The following is a 20,470-nucleotide window of genomic DNA, read 5'->3' on the forward strand; positions in this document are numbered from 1 at the left end:
ATTTTTGCTCTAGCAAACACCACACTACAAAGGGTTGTCCAAGAAAGCACTTGGGAGGTCCAATGCTACCGTGAACAAATAGAACAAATGAACAGTAATGAAATTACATCCATAAAAAGTGAGTATTCTGCCACTCACTGAATGAAGTTTTAATTTTCCCCTCCTTTACAGGAAGCATAATGTTATTAACTGAGGTTATCCTCAGTTAATTTTTGCTATGAAACAGAGTCTGACAAAACACAACAAAAGGATGAAAAAAAATCAGCCTTTATATACATATGTACATGTACACAATTCCCTGGGTGAAACTATCTCCACAAGTATCTGATACCCTGTTTCAGGGCACCTATTTTTTCCCTAAACCTTTTTCCTTACATATTTGTCAATTTTATTTTTACATTAAGGAGCTGAACTTCCACTGTTTTAATTCAGTTATCTTCGAAGTACACTTCAAGTACCTTTGCAAAATGGAAAAGCCCTCAGCTTAAAAAAGCTGTCGATTAGAACGGTAACGACACAACCACAGTTGAACAGATGTGAAACACTTCCAAATAACTAGAAATTTAAGAAAATAGGAAAATGAACAGAGCAGACTTCAAGGTTTTATCTCATCCTGCAAATTCAGTAAATTGACAGTCTTGAAGATACAACCAATATCAAAATAATCTTTCACTAAACAAAATACCCTTAAACTCAATTTAACCTCTACTCACCAGCCAAATGAGAACAGCTACATTATTCATATGGTCCTCTGCAGAATTCATGGCTGAGGTAAATGATGTGCACTTCAGAGCCTCTTCGAATCCTGTGTGAAATTCTGTGCCTTTCAAAAGAGCATCTTTTGAATACAGCATCATACTCGGACTTTTAAAAAGGCAAGATATATTTAAACAGCGCTTTTAGTTTTAGGCTTTTAATCCTACTTTTAATCCTACCTATGCCCAGTGTAATGATCACTAAGCAAAAGAGCAGCCCAGTGACGACGAAATAGTCTTTGGGTTCCCCCATCAAGAATCTCCATCATCATTCTTTGACAACTCAAGCCTGCAGAGGCTTCAGGTGAAGTTATTTCTGGAATAGAATCTACTGGGAAATAGCCTCAGTTTTGACAATGAAGCATTGTGTCAAAATGTAGTATTTTATAAATTCTACTGCTATTTTATACAACTCATCCTCCCAGTTTTGCCAATGTGCATGCTCTTTTCTACTTGCTGCAAAGGTAGCCTCAAGAGCACAAAGTTGGCAACCATCTCTCGGGGAAGATAGAAGTAATCTCCATTAAGAAATGCTGTATTTTTTACTATTTATTTTTTTTCTGTTTATTTATGAGTAAAACAAACATTACAGAAAGGGGGACATAAGGGCCCAGATTAAAAGAAAGAAAAAAGAAAAAAAAAAAAGGCCTGGATAGATCCTGAATTTAGGCACGTTGAGATGGCTGACAAAGTACACAGAAGAAGTGAAAGCCGTGAAAAGTGTTTCAGCAAACTTTGTAAGTGCATTTCAGTATTTATTTAGATGTTTAAGCTCTCGCACTAGATTTTACAAGCTGGTGAACACTGGCAAAATTATTTCTCCCACAGAACTATAACCACACATTCCCAAGACAGTATAAATATATGGTTGAACTAACATTAATACACATCACCATTTTATCAATTACATAATAAAACAAATTATCAAGTATCCAAATATTAAGTTACGCAGCTTGAAAGGCATACAAAATATTACAGAGGTCTGCCCAAGTCATAGCAGAAACTCAAGGAGGAAAAACAAAAGAAAAAAAAAATCACACTTTCAACAAAGCAATAGTTGGTAAACAACTTTCAATAGGTACAGTAAAAGAAACTACAAGATTTTTCAGAAATTTTCTGATTAAGAATTTTTAGCTACAATAACAGAGCATTTCTACATTTTAAAAAAATATTTACTAAAGTAAAGGGCATATTCTATACTTCCTGCACAAGACAAAGGCAACATTTTACTAGAAATATTAAATAGCCCCTCCCAACCTTTTCAGGCCCTCTGTTAAGTTGCACACGAAGTGACAACATTAATTTTACTGTAAGGCTTTTTGTCTGGAGACATTAAAGACTTGTGTGCTTCTGTACAATGTAAAAAGATTTTCTACATGAGTAACCAGAGAGTAATGATTTGCAAAATGGAGAGGTTCTGATAACAGAAAGGTACAGACACCGGGGGGGAGTTGCTCTAATTCATGGTATTTAAGAGGGGGGGGGGAACCAACAACAAAAAAAACACAACAACCAAAAACTGTGCAAATCCTGGTAATTCTAGTGCGATTGTGGGAGACAAAACATACAGTGAGCAGGCAAGACTATCTTAGAGGCCATATTCTTCAATATTGAAATGACTGTAGAAAAAAATAGTAAGGTCCAGATAAGCTGGTAGTTCTTAAGTCATCAGAACTATGCTTGTTTATAAGGAAAAAAAAACCCAAAAAACAAAAAACCACAGATGATATGCTGGGTATTTTGGCACCTAATCTCTCTACAGATTGATGTGTTTTAGTACCCCAATTTTTAGTAGCTGAAACTAGATGGAAAGATTCAATGCCATGATTAAAGATATTTGAACTGGTAAGTTACAAACAAGGAGACAGTTCAGAAACAGGGTACAAGAAAAACATTTACTGGTTCTCCAAACAGATGGATATTTATCTTAACATACAAGTCGCGTTTCTACCAAGCTTTTAGCCTATTGAATACTCCTAAGGAAGCTTTCTTTACTACTTAAAAATCAGACCCATGTCTTTGGCATGCAGTCTGCTTAATTCTAGTTTCCATCCTTTAATCCCAAAGAAGCAACACAGGCTGTTGAGCTTTACTGTATGCAACAATTATTTCGGTGACCGTTGGAGTCTTTGAAGCGCAGACGCATCTTGGGGCGGTATTTCTCCAAGTACAGAAGTTGCTTGCTGTTAAAGGCTCCGCGCCGCTTCCTGAAGGAAAGGAAAATATTTTAACCAGATTATACATCTGCTTTCATAATGAATTAATAGACACTGTATGGAGTTGTGGTTTTTTTCTTGTTTTTGTTGTTGTTTTTAAATCAAGGCTGTAGCCAAAACAGGGTAATTAAGGTACACAAAACAAGGGTAACAATAATTAAAGTTAAATGTAAAAGTTTTACATGCCAGAGAAGGTAGTAGCTTACCTTCACAAACAAAATAGCTCAAAAATACACTCAAAACCAAAAGATACTCAATCCCTTTAAATAATCATTAATAGTATACTATTAAGAAAGCTCATGAATACTGCAACTCTCAAAAAATAAATTTAACAGAAACTAATCTTCTTTGGTTTTGCTTAAACAACGAGCCTGTGAAAAACAGACATTTTTTGCCAAGTTTTTGAAATATGTAACAGGCTGGTGTGTGTGTGTGTGTGTGTATATATATATATATATAGTGAGAAGTAGGAAGCCTGATATGTGCAAGTAGAATTTACTTTAATTCATTAAAGGCTTGGCAATTACACACACAAAAAAGTAACATTTATGCATTCTGCAACTTCTTTTAAATATAGTTGAAACTTACAAGTTTTAGGCATTGAGGTTAAAGTTTTTAGTCTAATTCTACTTGCAAACATTTACCAGAAAATCCAAGGAAAGATTTTCCAGGTACCAGAAAAGGCCAGGAGAAAGTCTAACTAAAGGCTTGATTTTTAAAAAACTTGCTCAAATAATTACTTACTGAGTTTTCACAGAAAAAAAGGGAGTACCTGTCCCACATACCACATCCTAAAACACTGACTGTATGCAGTATGTAAGCTAAAAGTGGCTAAACCAGATTTAGTACTTCTCCTGTAAAAGGGTAACAAACAGGCATGGCATCCAGGACTCCTACTAGTGGCCAAGCAGTTGTCAGTGTTTCGCCTCGGGAGTAACTCGACGTTAGCTTCACACTTACTGCCGTATGAACTGCACTGCATCCTCATACTTCATTCCGCATTCTATCAGCGCAAGAGCAACTAGGACTGGAGCCCTGGTAAAAAAGAAAATACCTCCAGCTTAGCACTTGCCAGTGCATTCTCATAAACAAAACCAAAACAAACACAACTTTTCACAGCTGTCTTTTCTGTCCCGTCTTTTTCCCCAGGGGGAGAGGCAGGGCTTTTTTTCTATGAATTAAGACATTATACTAGCGTTTTTATGGCTACACCCCTTCCTTAAAAGGGATTTTAATGAAACTAAGGTTGATCACAGCTAATATTCAGCTGATTTTAGGTATGTTTGAGCACAAGAGAAAAAAACAATCCCCCGTTCTTCCTCCCCGAAGGACCTGGGAGTCCTGGTGGACAGCAAGTGGATCATAAGCAATGTGCCCTTGTGGTGAAGGCAGCCAACAACCTGCTGGGCTGGACATGAACAGCATTGAGAGCATATCAAGAGCATATCAAGGGCGATGATCCCTCACCTTTGAGCCCCAGTTGTGTCCAGCTCTAGGGCTCCCCAATGCAAGAGAGACAAGGAGCTACTGGCACAAGCCCTGCAAAAGGCTACTAAGCTGATAGAGAGACTGGAGCATCTGTTCTAGGAGGAAAGGCTGAGAGAGCTGGGACTGTTCAGCCTGGAGAAGAGACAACTGAGGGGATCTTACTAATGTGTCTAAGTGTCTGATGAGAGGGTGTAAAGAAGATGGGGCCACACTCTTTTCACTGGTGTCCAGAAACAGGTAGAGAAGCAATGGGCACAACCTGAAACACAGGAAGGTCCATCTGAGCATAAGAAAAACTTTTTTACTCTGAAGGGGACCGAGCACTGGAAAAACTTTCCCAAAGAGGTTGTAAAGACTACATTCTTGGCGATATTTGCTCATGGCTTTCACTTCCCACAGAGAATCATAGAAGACCTTCATTAGAAATAAAAAGTCTGAAGCAGAAATCAGAAGAGCGGGGGTTCAACAGAAACTAATGTGTCCTCAAAATTTGTCACAAGTCTTTAAAACAGATGCAGTTTCCTCACCAAAGGGGATTATTCTTCAGCTGACAGAACACCAATACTTAGCTTGAAACTGACCTAACTCAAATAGGGTATCATTTGTGACAAAACCAAAACAAATACCCACTATATTCCAGCAAAAAGCTTGTGTACCTAGTAACAAGTTTAATAAAATGGTTCTGTATATTCAAGCATGAAGACACAGCTTACGTGGAAAAAAAAACTAGAGTACTTTGTCCTTTTCAATTACTTCAGTGCCAAGTTTGAGGAGAAAAAAAATAGGTACCACTGCATTCTGCTGTTCAATACTGTTCTAAGCAACAGAAAGAGGGCTTGTGCTGATGGAATTCATCATTACAGTCAGCTCACAGTTATGTGTGAAGCCACTACAGACAGCAGCAGACCTCCATTTTATTTCATGTTGGAAGAAAACTATAATCATGGTGACTACTCTTTTGGCAGTTTATGGGATTCTAAAACTGGGACAAGCACTATGCCCTTGCAGCTTCTGGAATGGCAGCATGATAGCAACAGCAGGCAGGGGTATCTGTGCTAAGAGCTTTAGTTGGGTAATCCACATAAATTTCAAGGCTCAGTGCTAGAACTGACAGGCAGAAATAGAGCTTTAAGACTCTGGAAAATTTCTTCACATTCTCCAAACAGCCAGTGGGTGAAAGTTGTTCTTAATGTGCCAATATACCTCACTTGCTACAAAGGAGCTGGCAATACTGCTGAAATAGGGGAGAAAATAAAGGTGAGATTTCCTCAAGAAAGAAAAAAAATACATCTTAATGACAAAAAAAAAAAAAAGGGACTGTCAGAAATATTCTTGGCATAGAAATATACTTCATTCACAGCTGTTTTGACAGCTGTGACAAATTTCATTTAGCAACAGATTATGCTACTCCTGTCAGCTGATCAACTTGGGAGGTCATTCCAGTACTAGACTTGTGACTGTTGCACATTTGCCTCAAATAAACTTTTATACTAAATCTTAACAAGTCTGACCACCGATGGTGATTTGAGAGACCATAAGATTTCACTCACCTTCCAAGACCAGCAACACAGTGTACAGCAATACAACAACCAGGTTCTTCACGAAATTTGACTTTAAGGAGGTTTAGCCAATCATCAACAATCTGGTTGGATGGTGGAGCACCGTCATCAAAGGGCCAATCCTGGAATAAAAGATTTATTTAGGTATGTAATTGTCATAAGTTAAAAAACACAAACACTACAAAAAACAAAACTTTTACTACTGTGTGCTTACCCAAAAAGTAGCAAGTACAGTAGATAATGCTCAAACTTAGGTTTTTCTAGAAGTCTACATTCAACGATATTTGTAATATATTACTTTCATCCACTTTTCATTGAACACAAGCTCTTGCTTGGTTTCTGACAAAAAATGTATGTCTGTACAGCTTTTTGCTTTTATCAGCTGCTAGAATGTACTTATATGATTAAGAAAGTGAAGTTCAAAGTGATATCCAAGCAAATTTTTACTCTGCTTGTACTACTTACCAAAACTTGAATGCCTTCTTTTTCCACCGGAGCAGTGTCATAAGTGGCTTCACACACTCTTACCACTGTGGTAACGCCATACTTCTTAAGTTCCTAAAAAGGGAAAAGGATGGCTTGAAGGTAAAATGACTACATGTACCACTCAATTTTATTAATAGATTAGTTTCTCATCTGATTCCAAAAGCTTCAGTAGAGATGCTCACAAACTTTTCACCATGTGAAAAACATAAGATGAAATACTACTACACTGCTGCATGTGCGGTAATTACCAAGTAATACCTTTAAGCTCAAACAAGCTATCAAAGTCCCAGAGTCGATGGGAAATCCCCATTTTGGACCAGAGTTCAAGAGATATATTTAAGTACTGATAAAGTAAGTAGTCTGCAGTAAGTTATTTTCTTTCCTTCTTTTTACAGATGTCCTACAAAGCTATACACTTCAATAAAAGCATTTTGAGTACAGTTCAGGTTTTCCCCTTCCCTCACTCTTGTTACAACCATAGATTGGTTGCTAACATTTTTTATTAGTTAGGAGTGCAGGGCAATCAAGGATTCCAGTTTCTGGGTCTTCATGAGCGGAAGTATAGCTTTCCATTTTGCTATTAAGCTTTATTTATGGAAAAAAGCATGGCAATCATTCTTTAATCTCCCCGATTAAAACAACCTACCATCTTTAACCTTTAACTCTTAAAGCAATGTTTGAGGCTGTGAGTATAAAACCAAGTGGAGGCTAGCTCACCACGCTTCCTGTACATCAGCCTACACTGAATGCATATATATTACAAAAGTATAATATTAATATTTCCTAAAATCTAGTTTGTTAAAGACTACAATGCAAACTCAAATCTAGCACACCCCAATCTTTCACAGGAAACTACTGACATGCATGCACACATCCTCAGATGTATTAGTTACCTCAAAAACGTTAGATGTAAAGTTTAGATAAAAAAAAAAAAAAAAACAGATATAGAAATATATGCCAAGCAACATGGCTTCAGTCAGGAAATGCAATTTCAGCACATGCTGAAATACTGAGTAGCTTTAGCAAAGCCAGCTCAAGAAGTAGAGTCAAATTTCAATCAAGCAGATGCTCTGACAATCTTAATAGATTCTCGTAACAGATTCTTTTAAGCTATACTAGAACCATGTTCTCCTAATATCAGGATGATATAAACAGTGAATGAATGCTGGAATGCTTTTTTTATGGTTAAGGTTGTGATCAACAACACACACTGAATTATTCTTTTTTAATCACTACTCCAATAGTGGCAAGGGAACATTATAATGCTGTAAATGAATCTACCACTAACAGTTTACTGTTGGATTTGATGATCTTTAAAATATTTTCCAACCATAGTGATTCTATGATCTTAGTTATCTATAGAACTCCATCAAATTCTTCCTTCTTTCAATGCTAAGGTTCTTCACTGGTTACAACTTTATTTCAGTACTTCACTTTGCAATATGTGTGTTGAGGAAGGCCAAAGTCTACCTAAATACATTTGTTTATAGCTCTGTAAAGCATGGCATGACTCTTTGGGAAAAACAAAGTCAATATATGTAAGCAGTGGCGTAGTAACTCTTCATACAGGTTCCAGAGTCACACTAATTAGAAAAAAAGGAATTTGTTAATAATATATCTTTTTTTCAGAACTGTGGAGCATGTTGATAAGAATTCTGTCATGATCTTACCTCTATAAATTTGTTTAAGGTTGCATTGGTTGGATTGTGTGTGATTAGGAATCTCATGTTCTTGTAGGTGATTTCCACAGGAGCTGGGCGGTTCATTCGGGCCATATTAATTTATTTAAACATGCAACAAGATTATGAAAGGATTCAAAAAAATATAGAAGTGATGTAGAGAAACTGAAGTCTACTTCACTATACTCCACTTGAAATTCTCAGTGCTTGGAAGTACGAAGTTGGGAGCGATGGGAAATGAAATGAACCTCCTAACAAGAAGCAGCAATTCTTCAATCCAGTAATACTGAGGCAAAAGAAAGGCAGTGCACTGAGGTTTACCCCATCCAGGTCTGAATTCTTTGTTAAATGCTCTGCCAATTTCAATTCAATACTTCTTATCCTGGTCAACCACTCTTAGGGGGGCTTCTTGGTGGAGTAGTAATGAATTTCTACAGTTCACTTGTCTGCATAGAGGTCGTGCTGTGCCTGGCAGTAGTCTCCACTGCCCTTCAGAAACTCCATAAATGTGTGACCAAGAACACCACAGAACTGCTGTAAAGAGAGGGGGGAAAAAAAGACATAATGAGCATAGGCAAAGTAAGGTCATTTTGAAGACTGAGCATTATAAAAACCAAAAGCACAAAGACTAAGCAATATCACACGGTCTATATATTTTTTTTAAACTAAACATTAGTGCCATATTAAAATTTGCTATCTTTCTTGGCAATAATTAGCTGCAAATAAATATGCTTACTTAATACAACGTTTCCATATATGGGTAGTTTCAATGCCAATAACTTTTAATATATTAAAACATAAACTAAAATGTGCTAAAACATGGCAAAAAGATCAACTTTTAGAAGCAGCATTTATATAAGCACAGCCTTTCTAGGATACCCACAACAGCATGGCTTTTCGTTCTGAATCGAATGACACATCATGACAGCTACTGAAGTTACAATAACTTTAAGTAGTTCCAAACAAGCAAGGATAAGATTCTAAGCATCTGAGCAGTAGATTATTTCTATTTTTTCTAATCTATGTAGAAGGTAAATTGACTGCTTTAGCCCTTAAGGTGAGCTACTTCATTTTCATGAAAGCCTCACTAAGTCACATACAAAAGAGCAAATAAAAAACACCTAAATTGATCAGTTCCAAACAGGAGGTCTTGAAAGCCAGCGTACAAGATGTTTCCAGGAACCCCAGCTTGTAACACACGAATACATTGTAAGCAAATGCAAAATCTCTAAGTGACTAAAAAAATAATGTGAGCTTTTAAATATGCTTAAAGAATTTAATGGTAGCCAGATTTCTAACTAGTACAGATTTCATACAAAAAGAGCCGAAAATACTACTTGTCATTTTTTTGTTTTTCTACCTTTTGTCTACTTCTACCCTTTCTCACCATCAGTTTTTAACTGGGACAGCGTCTTAGTAGTAATATTCTAATTGAAGATATCGGAAAAAAAATACTGAATAGGTTATTCTTCCCCAGTGGATCTGTTATCATGCTATAGCTAAGTGTTATGTATAAACTTATTGCAAGACATAGCTAGGCAATAGATAGTTGATGAACTTCTTTCGATTGTTTATTTATTTACAGATGCTGTCAAATAAACAATCCTTTCTTTTGTGTGTGTGTGTGTGTCCAACCTTTGGAAAACTAGGTTAATTGGATGCCTGGCCACCGTATCAGTGTCGCTGACAATGTGTAGAAGGCCTTGTCCACGTGGAAGACAGACCAGAAGGGGGAGAGGTGAAAGAAAAGAAGAAACAACAAGATAGAAACATGTTTGTGAAAAAGCCATACACAAACTGAATCACATACTATTGAATACCAAAATACATCGAGTGAGTAACATCACTAAGCCTGCAACTTTGTGGCAGAACTACTTACGCTGTCCGGTCAACTCCAAACACAATAAGAAATCCATCTATTTCTGTACTCAAAGATATTGCACAAGATACTTTGGGAATAGATCATCTGAAACATACAATCCTACAGAACTGCTACTATTGCTATTATTTATTTATTCTTGTGGGCAGGGAGACTGTAACAGATTTTTTTCAAGTTTCCTATATGCAGTTTCTAGCAAACAAATTGTATCAACATTGCAACTCCGTGTTCATTTTTTTCCCCTCTCCCAAAAAAACACAAACCAACTCCATGTAGGCATCCATCTGTGTAATCATAGCAAAGATGTTGATGGAATAAGGAAGAGATGTCTCAGTGCTGTGCACAAAATTTTTCCTTCAGAGAACCATGAAAGAACTGTGCAGAACACCTTCCCACAACCACAAGAAAAGAAATTCAAAAGAGTAGGTTCTAAACAGTACCATAGAATATTCCTGAGAGCAGCCAATGTCTTTCCAAAGGACAGGAACAACCAAAGCTACATATGAATCAGTCATGACTGCTAATTTCTGTCTAGGATTTGCAGTCAGGCCAAGACCTCGCTGCATACACTAGACCGTACCCCCTACCTAGTAACAACCACTAGTGTCAAGCAAGAGGCGTAAGATGCCAACAGCCCGTTTAGTTTTTTGCAGGATATCTTAGCAGATCAGATATCCTAGAATAACTTTTTCGGTTCTTTACATGGGGCTCCTTCTAGACATGTGAGGAAGCCCAGTTTGGAAGCAAGAGATACAAACAACAGGTAACATGAAAGGCGCAAAAGCAGCAAAGTTAGGGTCTGGAAGAGTGACTAGCAGAAGTCATCAGTGGTATCCACCTTTTTCACTTTCAAAGCTACAGCAGATTAGTATAAAATACAACATGGGAATTCCGAATGTGAACTTCTTTAATAAGCAAATTTTTAAAGAATTGCAGCAAAATTTTGTTTTAGACAGTCTTGCTCCATTCATAAGGCCAGAGCAGAGAAAGTTCCAGTAACAAAAAAAAAAAAAAAAAAAAAAAAAAATAGCATGAAGAATAAGCCAGCAGAAGAGCAGCAGGCAAAGTTAATAGGACACCCTTATATGCACTTGACTGCCACTATAGAGGTATTACAACTGCAAGATCATTTTTTGTCAAAAATGGAGGATTAAGTTTATTTATTTGCAAGTAACTGACAGCTTTTGAGATTATCTGGAGATATCAATGTCCCTCATTAAGTTACGAGCACGGGGAGGAAGAATGATCCTCGGAAGAGTCGCCAAAGGAGAGCAGAATAACAGAAACCAGCAGATTCTGAGAATCATCATATGACACACCAACCACATCACAGCAAAGGACAGAAGCAGATAAGATTAAAATAAACCAAAAATCTAGAATCAGAGCTACAGAGTCTGCCTAAAGCAGACAGCGTGAACAGGAACTAAATAGGGATTCTTTAAGAGTTACTTTTCATTTGTTTAAGAGGTGGAACAGCAAAAAGGTACAGGACACCTTAGGCAGGTACACTCCTTGTGCAGCTCTTCTCATAAACCTGAGGTATTTTGGTATATCTCCTAACACTGAGGAGAATCATAGCTGGCTTTTTTCTTTAGCACGCTGATAAAGGAGAGTCTGTCAAAGGCAGAAATAAAAAACGCTGAAATTGAGCTCAAGAAAAATTATGAGATTGAACTGGGTCATTAGGGTAAAGAAAAGGCTTTCGACTCTGCAAGATGAATAACTTTAAAGGGAAAAGACTGCAGAAAAATTAGGAACAGTCAACATGAACCCATACTGGCTTTGGTAAGAAGGCACGTTCATCCAGTCTTGCATGCAGAGACTTTCTTCCTTTAGCTTGCAACTATTGGCACCCAATAAAACACCAGAGAAATCCTTTGCTGGGTAAGAGAAGCACAGAAGAGCATTAGCTAAGTACTTAAATCCTACCTTTAAAGAATAATAGTAATCCCATCCAGAAACTGACTTCACAACTCAAATTATTCTTCAAAATTGATGCGAGTACATTGTACAATGTCAGGTTTGAGTTCTATGGGCAATTAACTCCTATAAATGAATTGATTTCTTTAAAACTAGCTTAGCAGCTAGCAATCAGGCCCATCACACCTTACTAATTCACACAACTGTAGATCTATCAAGCTTGCCTTTAGGTCTCACTGTTTGCCTTGGCAACAGCAGCTGCCACACTATAAAGAAGCAAAGCTCACATTTTCCTTTGATGAGAACACCTCTCTTCTCATCATTGTTAGCCATAAAGAATATGTAAACCAATTCCTGAGCACAGTAACAAGCTGTACTGTCCTAGAACTGTTTTGCCAACCTAGTTTAGTTCTGGAAAAGTTAAATTTGAAGCCAAGAGTTTACACAATTCTCCTGTTCTAACTGTGATGCTTTATTAGGTCTCTTGTCAGGAGACAATTATTTGACATTTTAAAGCCCCCTCTGCCCTCCCTTCTGCTGCCCCTCCCCAGCAAAAGAATTTCAAGAGATGTTGTTTCAGGATTCTTCTTCCAGGAATCAAGAGATTTGATTACATAAGCATGCTACGCGGGTTATAATATTACACCATAGTACAAGGTTTCATCATTCTTCAGCAGAAAGACCTTAAAAAGAGCAGCTATAGAAATACTGTAATAGTAATTAATACCAGCTTGTGCTTAGGGAGAAATCAAATGACTTCCAAGAGGCGAAAATGCATTTTTGAGATTACTGAATTGCTTCAGACAGCTCCCCTACCCAATACTTAACTATAAAAAAAGTCAAGACTTGACAGTACACAAAAGCTAGGTCTACTTAAGTGGATTGTAATAAACAATGAAATGCATACTATGGTACATATAAATTTTGCAGTATATAAGCATATATGTACGTGTATATGTATATATATATAAGCAATGGAGTATCACACACACAAGAGAAATGCTGTATCGCCAATACAACAGCAACCCAACAGGTTCTCTTCCATTTCAAAGACAGATTTCATTGAAGAAAGCTAAGACTGAAGAGTCTGGGACACACACAGAGCAACTTCTATTAGTAAAAGAAAATCCAAAGAAAAAAATTCACCCAACATTTCAACTGCCAGATCCATTGAATTCAACTTGGGAAACAAAATTAAAGTTAATATGCTAAGAAAATAAGAAAATCACAAATATATGGTAATTATGACTGCTGTATTTACCATCATGCATGCTGGGAAACGTTAGAGAGTATTTAATTCAAGCAAGAGGGGGAAAAAGCTTTTTTTTTTTTCCTGGCTCCCCACCTATTTTTAAATCAATATTCATGCCCTTCTCTGGGACAAGAATCCAAAGTATTTGTCTTCACTGACAAGCAGATTCAGAAATACATTATCTCTGTGCTTGAAACAGTCACTTCTGTAAGTGCCCTTTGCCAGACATAAGAGATGCATTAGATTGTTGCCAATATGTGTAAAGCAAAGGAGTAAAATGTTATTGCATGCTGCTGCTGTTTTATTCCTAACTTGGTAGCATCTTAAAAAATATGCAAGGGAATGTCTTTGGTTACATGACATTTCACTCCACCTTTGGAAAAGCAATAGGTGGCCCAGTTGTTCAATCCATCTGTTCATAGATGTGAAATATTTACATCCAGAATCAAATTCCTGCACTCAGTTACTGAAACCACAGAATCAGAAAGTAGAAAACAGCACTCATTTCTCAGCACTGCCAACTGTAATGAAGTTAAGAACTCTTTGTTCTAATGTGATTTATTTCTCTCACTACCCAAGTGACTTTCCCTATGCAGGGACTAATAGTAACTGATAAAACAGACAGGGTGGAGGAGAGTAAAGGATACAAACTGCTGAGCCTTCCCCCATTACTGTGGAAGCCTACTGCATAGGGAAACACATTCATTAGATATTGCTGAAAAGATTAATATCTACCTAAATAAAAGGTACGAGAATGACGCCAATAAGAGGACAGTGATAAAGCTTTCTATGTTTTAGGCTAGAGAAAATGACCCATGACATAGAACAAACACATACAAATACCATACATCACACACAAGAGATTCCAAGCTCTACAACAAATTTGTTGCAAAGCAGTCTGTGAAGAAAGGATGTTCTTGCAGCTCAAGTGGGCAGTTCACGGGAGGAAGCGGAACACATTAGCACAAAACTTCCTGTGTAACAAGCAAATGCAATTTCCACAGATGATGAAACTAGGACCCTATGACCACCCTCTTGTTATGATCCTTTGCACCATGAAAATACACGTGCACACAGGCAAACGAAATGCTTACAGATGTTGAGGAACTAATAAGAAGTAAGAATAAGAATAAAAAAATACTAAGACATAATGAGAGATGAGAAACTATTCTCCCTCTGCCTCACCTAAGGCATCCCCTTCAAAGCAAGAGGACTCAAAATGACTTAATATTGCTATTTGGAAAAAAAAAGAAATATATATATATAATTCCTGTGTATTTTAGGCAAAACATAAAAAATCATATGTATGTGAAGACAGTCATTGTCATATTTTATAGCTTTAACATAAGATACTGACTGCTAAAAAATACATTGTGTTTGTTAAGAAAAATGCAAGGGTGTTTGGATTTTCTTTCAACCTTTATTTGAAATTGAGTTTTAACATGAATATTTTAAATATAAACTGACAACCTATCACTAGTTTAAAAGTAAGCAATAAGCGAACTCCCAGTTCAAGGTACTTTCCAGCGTAAGTGGTCACTTCCAGCCAGCCTACACTTTGGGATAGATCCAGAATTCTTACGTGGCATATATTCAGTCAAAACACAAATATTTCTACAATATAATGTGGAGAGTTCAGCCTTAGTAGATGAGATCTATTTATTTACTGCCTGACCAACAAATTTAGCTTCACTAAGACAACAACGATCTTTTCTCTAGGCCTTTGCTACATCAGCTACTCAATATTCTTTTTCACCCTCACATCTCCTGTATGCATGTGACTTCTATGGCCTCCTTGACAGTTTTTTTTTTTCCCTCTAGAACAAATCAGTTCTTGCTCCTTTAAGGCTTCCTTTCAAAACTTGTTTCTGTCCCATCAGCAGGATGAGGAGGGCTGACACTTAAGTGTCACCTCCACGTTTTCGGCTTTAACAGCCTAATGCGATTAAGAGGAGACGGGGTTCGCGTGGTACTTCTGAGTCACCGCTCCGGGCACGGTGCGGATGCAGGAAGACATGTTGGAGAGCTGTCTCCAGCAGGAGACACGAGAATTGCACGGCGCCCGTGTCACAGAGCCTCCTTAGCTCGGGGGATCTGCAATATATTTAGCAGGCTACCTGGCAGCTACTGAGGCCTGCGTGCACCGAGCGGGCTTTTAACTTCAGCTGCTCCATTTTGGTAACTTTCTGTCTTTCTTCCCCACCAACCAGCATCGTATTTCCTGCGCAACTTAAGCTACACGCGCCATGCTGTATTTGAGAAGCTAGCCAACTGAGGCAGAGGGCAAAAACAGAAGAAAAAAATCAAAAAATAAAACAAAACAAACAAACAAAGAAAAAAACACAGGAGAGGCATAAAAAAGAAAGAGGAAAAAAAAGAAGCCATATGCTGAAGTACAGCCCCTTCTCCGAAGGGAGCGCTGATCCTGCAAGGACAGAGGACGTGGCCTTTAAAGCAGTTTCAGCCAGCCCCAGTTGCACCCCCCAGTTTCTAAGGAGCAAACGCAAGCCCTTATACATAAAATACACACACACACACATATATACGCCATCCACTTTGGTGTGTATTTAAGCAGCTCCCCTGAGGCTTCCCCGAGAGGGCTGGCCTGGAGCCCGCCCACCCAGCGGGGCCTCGTCCTCCCTTTCCCAAGGGCCCGGGCCGCCGCCGGCTCCCCGTTCCCCCGGCCAAGGCGGCCCCGCTCGGCAGGGAGGAGGGAGGCGGCGGCGCCACGCGGCCTGCGCCGCGGTGACTCACGCACCGCCGGCCCCCGCTGCCACCTGCGCGGCGGGCGCCCACGCAGGGCGAGGGGCCGCGGCCTGCCCGGCCCTCCCGCCACATGGCGCGGCCCGGCGCCACGTTAGCGCGGCGGCCCCGGCCTCGCCGCGCCGATCACGGGTTCGAATCACGCCTCGATCGGGCCCCTCCTGACACGGAGCCATCTTGTCCCTCGGAGCCGCCGCCCGCCTCGGCCGCCTCCTTCCCCCCAACCCAGCAGGGAGCTCCCGGCCCCGCCGCCCTCGCCCGGGCAGCCGTTTGGGGCCCCCGCGGACACCGGAGAGGAAAGGGAGAAGGAGGGGGGAGAGAAGGGGCCCGGCGGGCGGCGCCGGCCGCGCTCACAAAGCCGCTTTGTGCGCGGCCCGGGGGGCGCGGGAGAGGTGACCGCGGGGCAGCCCGGCCCGCGGCGCGGAGCCGCCCCGAACAAAGAGGCAACATGGAGGAGGCGCGGAGGGGAGGAGGCCGGGCGGCACTCACAGGAATATGGTTACTCATTGAAGACTGTAGCCTGATCATACAGCCGGGCTGCGGGCGCCACCGCCGGGGGCAGGAGGAGCGCAGGCGGGAGGACGCGGAGGCGCGGGGGCTGCCGGAGCGGGTGCGGCGGCGCGGCGGCGCTGGCGCATACAGCGGCGGCGCTGGCGCGGAGCGGTGCGGAGCTGCGCGGCGCGGAGCGGAGCGGGCGCGCACGGGGCTGCACAAGGAGGGAGCCGCGGCGCCGCCCTCTGCACAAGCGCCGCGCCCGCCCCCCGCGCTGACGCGGCGCCGCCGCGGCCGCCAATGGGCAGCGCCGCCGCGGCGCGCGGGGCCGGGCGCCGGGAGGCGGAGGCAGCCGGCGAGAACCGGTTAGTGAATGGGCCGCGCGGCGCGGCCGGGGGCGCCGCGCGGGGTCCGGAGCGGAGCGGGGCGGGTCCCGGCGCCGCCGCTCCGCCCCGGCGCCGCCTCCAGCGCCGCGGCTGCCCCCGCCGCGGCCCCTTCTAGACCCTTCCAGCGCTGCCCTCAGGCCGGGCAGCGCGGCCGGGAGCTGCGGGGCCCGCGGGCGCCGCCGCCGTCACGCGCGCGAGGCGACGGCGGGCGCGTGACCGTGCGCGCGCCTCGGCGCCCGGAGCGGAGCGGGGCGCCCGTGGCGCAAGCGCGGGCCTGCGGTAACGGCCGAGCGCCTTTTGCGGTTTTAATGCCCCTAGGAAGCGCCCAGCCCACCCCTCTGCCCCCTCGCTGATCATTCTGTGCTCTTAAATAGAGGCAAAGCCTCTGTGTCTGTTTTAACAGGTAGGAAAAGTGTCCCGTAGGCCAGAAGTAGTGGAGGAAACCCGAGTTAGGACCCTCTCAGCCACTGCCTTCGCTCCTAGAGACAGTATCCCAAGAAACAGGCATCCCTGAAGGGCGGGCGTGTAGATGGAGCCTGGCTGGGAAGCCCTTCTGGCACCGTGCGCCAGTCCAGGGGACTGGGAGTCCTTCCCAGGCGAGCGCCATAGCCTGGGAAACACCTCAATGTGGGTCAGCTCGCTCTCCATAAAATACCGCTCTGCTTCTGGCTTCGGTTACTTGGACACTGTTCCAGTTTATTTAACTAGTTGGGCCTGTTCAGTGTCATATTGTTGCAGTACAGATTATGAATCTCGGTGTGCAGGCAGCTTTTGATGTAAGAAAACGGCTCAGTTGTAAATCTCAGCACTCTGCATTGGCTTGCGGGAGGGCACAGTGGTTTGCATTTTGCCCCAGCACTCAGCTGAGAGGAAGCATTCTTGATACCAGGTATGCGAGACATACGTCGTTCAGAATATGTCTGTATTTGCTCCTGCAGGCAAATTTCCACTCCACCTGCCTCCAGACTGCGTGGGCAAAGGCCCGTTTCTGTGCAGGAGTCATGTTTCTGCGTAGCTGATAGGCTGTGTGTCCCCGAACTCTAAATACACCTGGGGTGCCTTTATTTGCACTTGCATTTTACATGTACTAGCAGGCTCAGAGCACCCATCTGGTAAACTAGTAGCTATTTGCGCTTCCCTGTGTATAAATTGCTAAAAATGGTGTCAGAGTCCTGTAAAATAAGATGATCCTAAAGTTAATGGATGCTTGAGATACTAGTGGGTACACTGCTAGCAATATTACTGGGGAGAAAGTGGACACAATTTATCTCCTTAATAAAGCCTGAGGAATTTGTTCGGGATAGAGTTCAGAAACAGATTAAACTGGATCTTTACCTGGTTTTTTTTTCTTGTTGTTTTCTTTTCTTTAACAATGCAAGCTTTTGTTTACTGTTTCATTGCACACAGAGTGACCAGGAAACCAGGATTTTAGGATCAAGTTACCCTCATCTGGAACACCCTTTCAGACTACTGTAGCACAGTAGTTTGCACTGGAATTAAGACTCTCAATTTCTTCGAAGTTTGTATTCCCTAAAAAGGAGTTAGCTGAGAAAGCTTTTTGTTGTTGTTGAAAAAACATGATTTTTGAGGAAGTAAATCAACCAACCCTGTCTTTTCAGGGATTGTTTTTATTATGATAGCCCTTGTCTGGACCCTCTATCTGAACCTCGCCTGAACCCCCGAGTTGTGGTTGCTTAAGTCGTGGTAATCACTACTTAAGATGCAGTTATAATAGTGTGTGTTACACTGAGTTTAGAAGAAGGGAAACAGCAAAGTATTACACTATTGCATATAACAAGAGATACAGGTAGCATAACAGAAGGGGGGCAATAGAGTTAACATACTATGCTATGTAATGTAGGAGCAGAGTCCATGATACAAGAGAAATAGTCAAATGAATAGTTACAATAAGGAGAGTAGTGAACTGGTGAAACAAGTGACCTGAGGAGTCAATTTGAAGAAGGCTGAAGTTGCAAAAATAATAATAAAAATTGTTTTTGATACTTTATGCCACAATTACTTCCTTTTGCTTTATAACCTGCTGTCTCATAATCTGACAATTTGATGTTGACTAGTTCTCTTAAGTCCAGGACTGGTAAGTATTCCAAATTCAGTTTGTTTATATATATTATTAGATGTTTGTTTTGTCAAGGCTCTTGGCCTGTAGTTAATATCTCCATGCCAGGATGACATTTTCTACTTCTGATCAGTCTTGTCAATGCACAATCATCCAAAGTCCGTGTATTACCTTGGAGTGGTTTGCATTAGTTTACTAGTACGTGTATTCTGGTTTGAGAATGCTGCTGCTAGGGAATTTGTGAAAATTCAAGTTTAAAGTATTTGAAATACATATCTTTATGTATCAGTATTTTTCAAAGATTAAATAAAACATTGTGCGAAACTGTAAGTAGAAATACCTGTTTTTTAATGTGTTTTTCTTTTGCAGACAGTTAGTTTCCTTAATCTTTTTAGATAGAAAACAGTTGTCCTTGCCATTGAGTAAAGGCAAATATGATCATTTATTGGGAAGAAAAATCAGGAGCAGTTGAAGCTGCTTCTCTTTTCTTTGCTTCAGTGTTAGTCAATATTAATTTAAAGTTTACCTGAACTGATTGTAGGTAAAATTGTGTATAGTTGTTGATGTTACACACGTTACTTAGTTATCTGCATGGAATAATTTATATACTTAAAGATCCTTGACTTGCTGATATTAACTGTGACTCTTATGATTTTCCAGCAGATTGTATCTATGTTAATTTTTTAAATGTTTAAAAAGATCAAGTTGCCTATGAACTGTTTAGACTGCCATCTCACAGAAAACTTCTGTGACTAAGCCTATTAAAACAACAACAAAGAATTAAAGGATATAATTATTGCAAATCAATATAGTTCTAAGGAAAATAGTTATTGTCAAACAAAGATGCCTTAATGCTTTGATAAGATTACAAGATTGATATAAAAGTAACTACCTAGCTCTAATAGTTTGTAAGTATTTTGTTTGGTACTGACATTCTGCTTAAGAAAAAATAGCTGTGTACTATTAAAATATCTCTAGAGCATGTGTTCAGTGGGTCCAAGACTTTGTTATTGAAAAATCTCAGAGTAATGTTGGTAGAAGATCCTTGCTGGATAATACTGTTCTGCAGGAATCAATATTCAGTCTTCTGCGTATTTTTCTCAAAGGAGAGTAAGCAAAGATCCTTGAAAATAAACTTGATGATTGACTGATGCAAAGATTGATGGAATAGCAAGTAACAGTGACACCAAAGTAATTATACAGAGATATCTGGTTTGCTTAATAACTTGTATATACTCAAAAATGTGTTCAAGTGCAGCCACATGCAAAGTCATACTGGTGGAACCAGGAAACATAAGATAGATGTGTGTGTATATGTATGTATACATATATATATATTTTTTTAAGAATACCCCTGTTATAGTGGAATGCAACACTTAGGCAGTAAATGACAATTAAAAATTATAATAGAAAAAGGAGATCTAGAAAATTTCTTACCTTTAACACGAATATATAATTCAAATATGTGCTTTCTTTGCTGAATAAACTTTTTCCTTCTATACAGGACATCAATTTTTA

General features: G+C 40.5%; 2 protein-coding genes across 2 annotated transcripts; both read right to left on the reverse strand.

Annotated features, from left to right (window-relative positions):
- Positions 1-1,478: 1,478 nt before the first annotated feature.
- PTP4A1 (protein tyrosine phosphatase 4A1) lies at positions 1,479-8,314 on the reverse strand. Its single transcript, XM_010214658.2, has 5 exons — positions 8,175-8,314; positions 6,484-6,576; positions 6,010-6,140; positions 3,932-4,006; positions 1,479-2,962 (listed from the first exon to the last, which is right to left on the reverse strand). Exons 1-5 carry the CDS (start codon positions 8,277-8,279, stop codon positions 2,845-2,847), a joined length of 522 nt encoding a protein of 173 aa, XP_010212960.1. The 5' UTR covers positions 8,280-8,314; the 3' UTR covers positions 1,479-2,844.
- Positions 8,315-8,358: 44 nt separating this feature from the next.
- LOC148593386 (uncharacterized) lies at positions 8,359-16,642 on the reverse strand. Its single transcript, XM_088531220.1, has 2 exons — positions 16,487-16,642; positions 8,359-8,717 (listed from the first exon to the last, which is right to left on the reverse strand). The coding sequence occupies exons 1-2, from the start codon at positions 16,523-16,525 to the stop codon at positions 8,622-8,624; spliced, it is 135 nt and encodes a 44-aa protein (XP_088387346.1). The 5' UTR covers positions 16,526-16,642; the 3' UTR covers positions 8,359-8,621.
- Between the last annotated feature and the right edge of the window lie 3,828 nt (positions 16,643-20,470).

Source organism: Tinamus guttatus, unplaced genomic scaffold (assembly GCF_059628265.1).
Source record: "Tinamus guttatus ecotype Peru unplaced genomic scaffold, ASM5962826v1 Tinamus_guttatus_pri_ptg000402l, whole genome shotgun sequence".
Lineage (NCBI taxonomy): Eukaryota > Metazoa > Chordata > Aves > Tinamiformes > Tinamidae > Tinamus > Tinamus guttatus.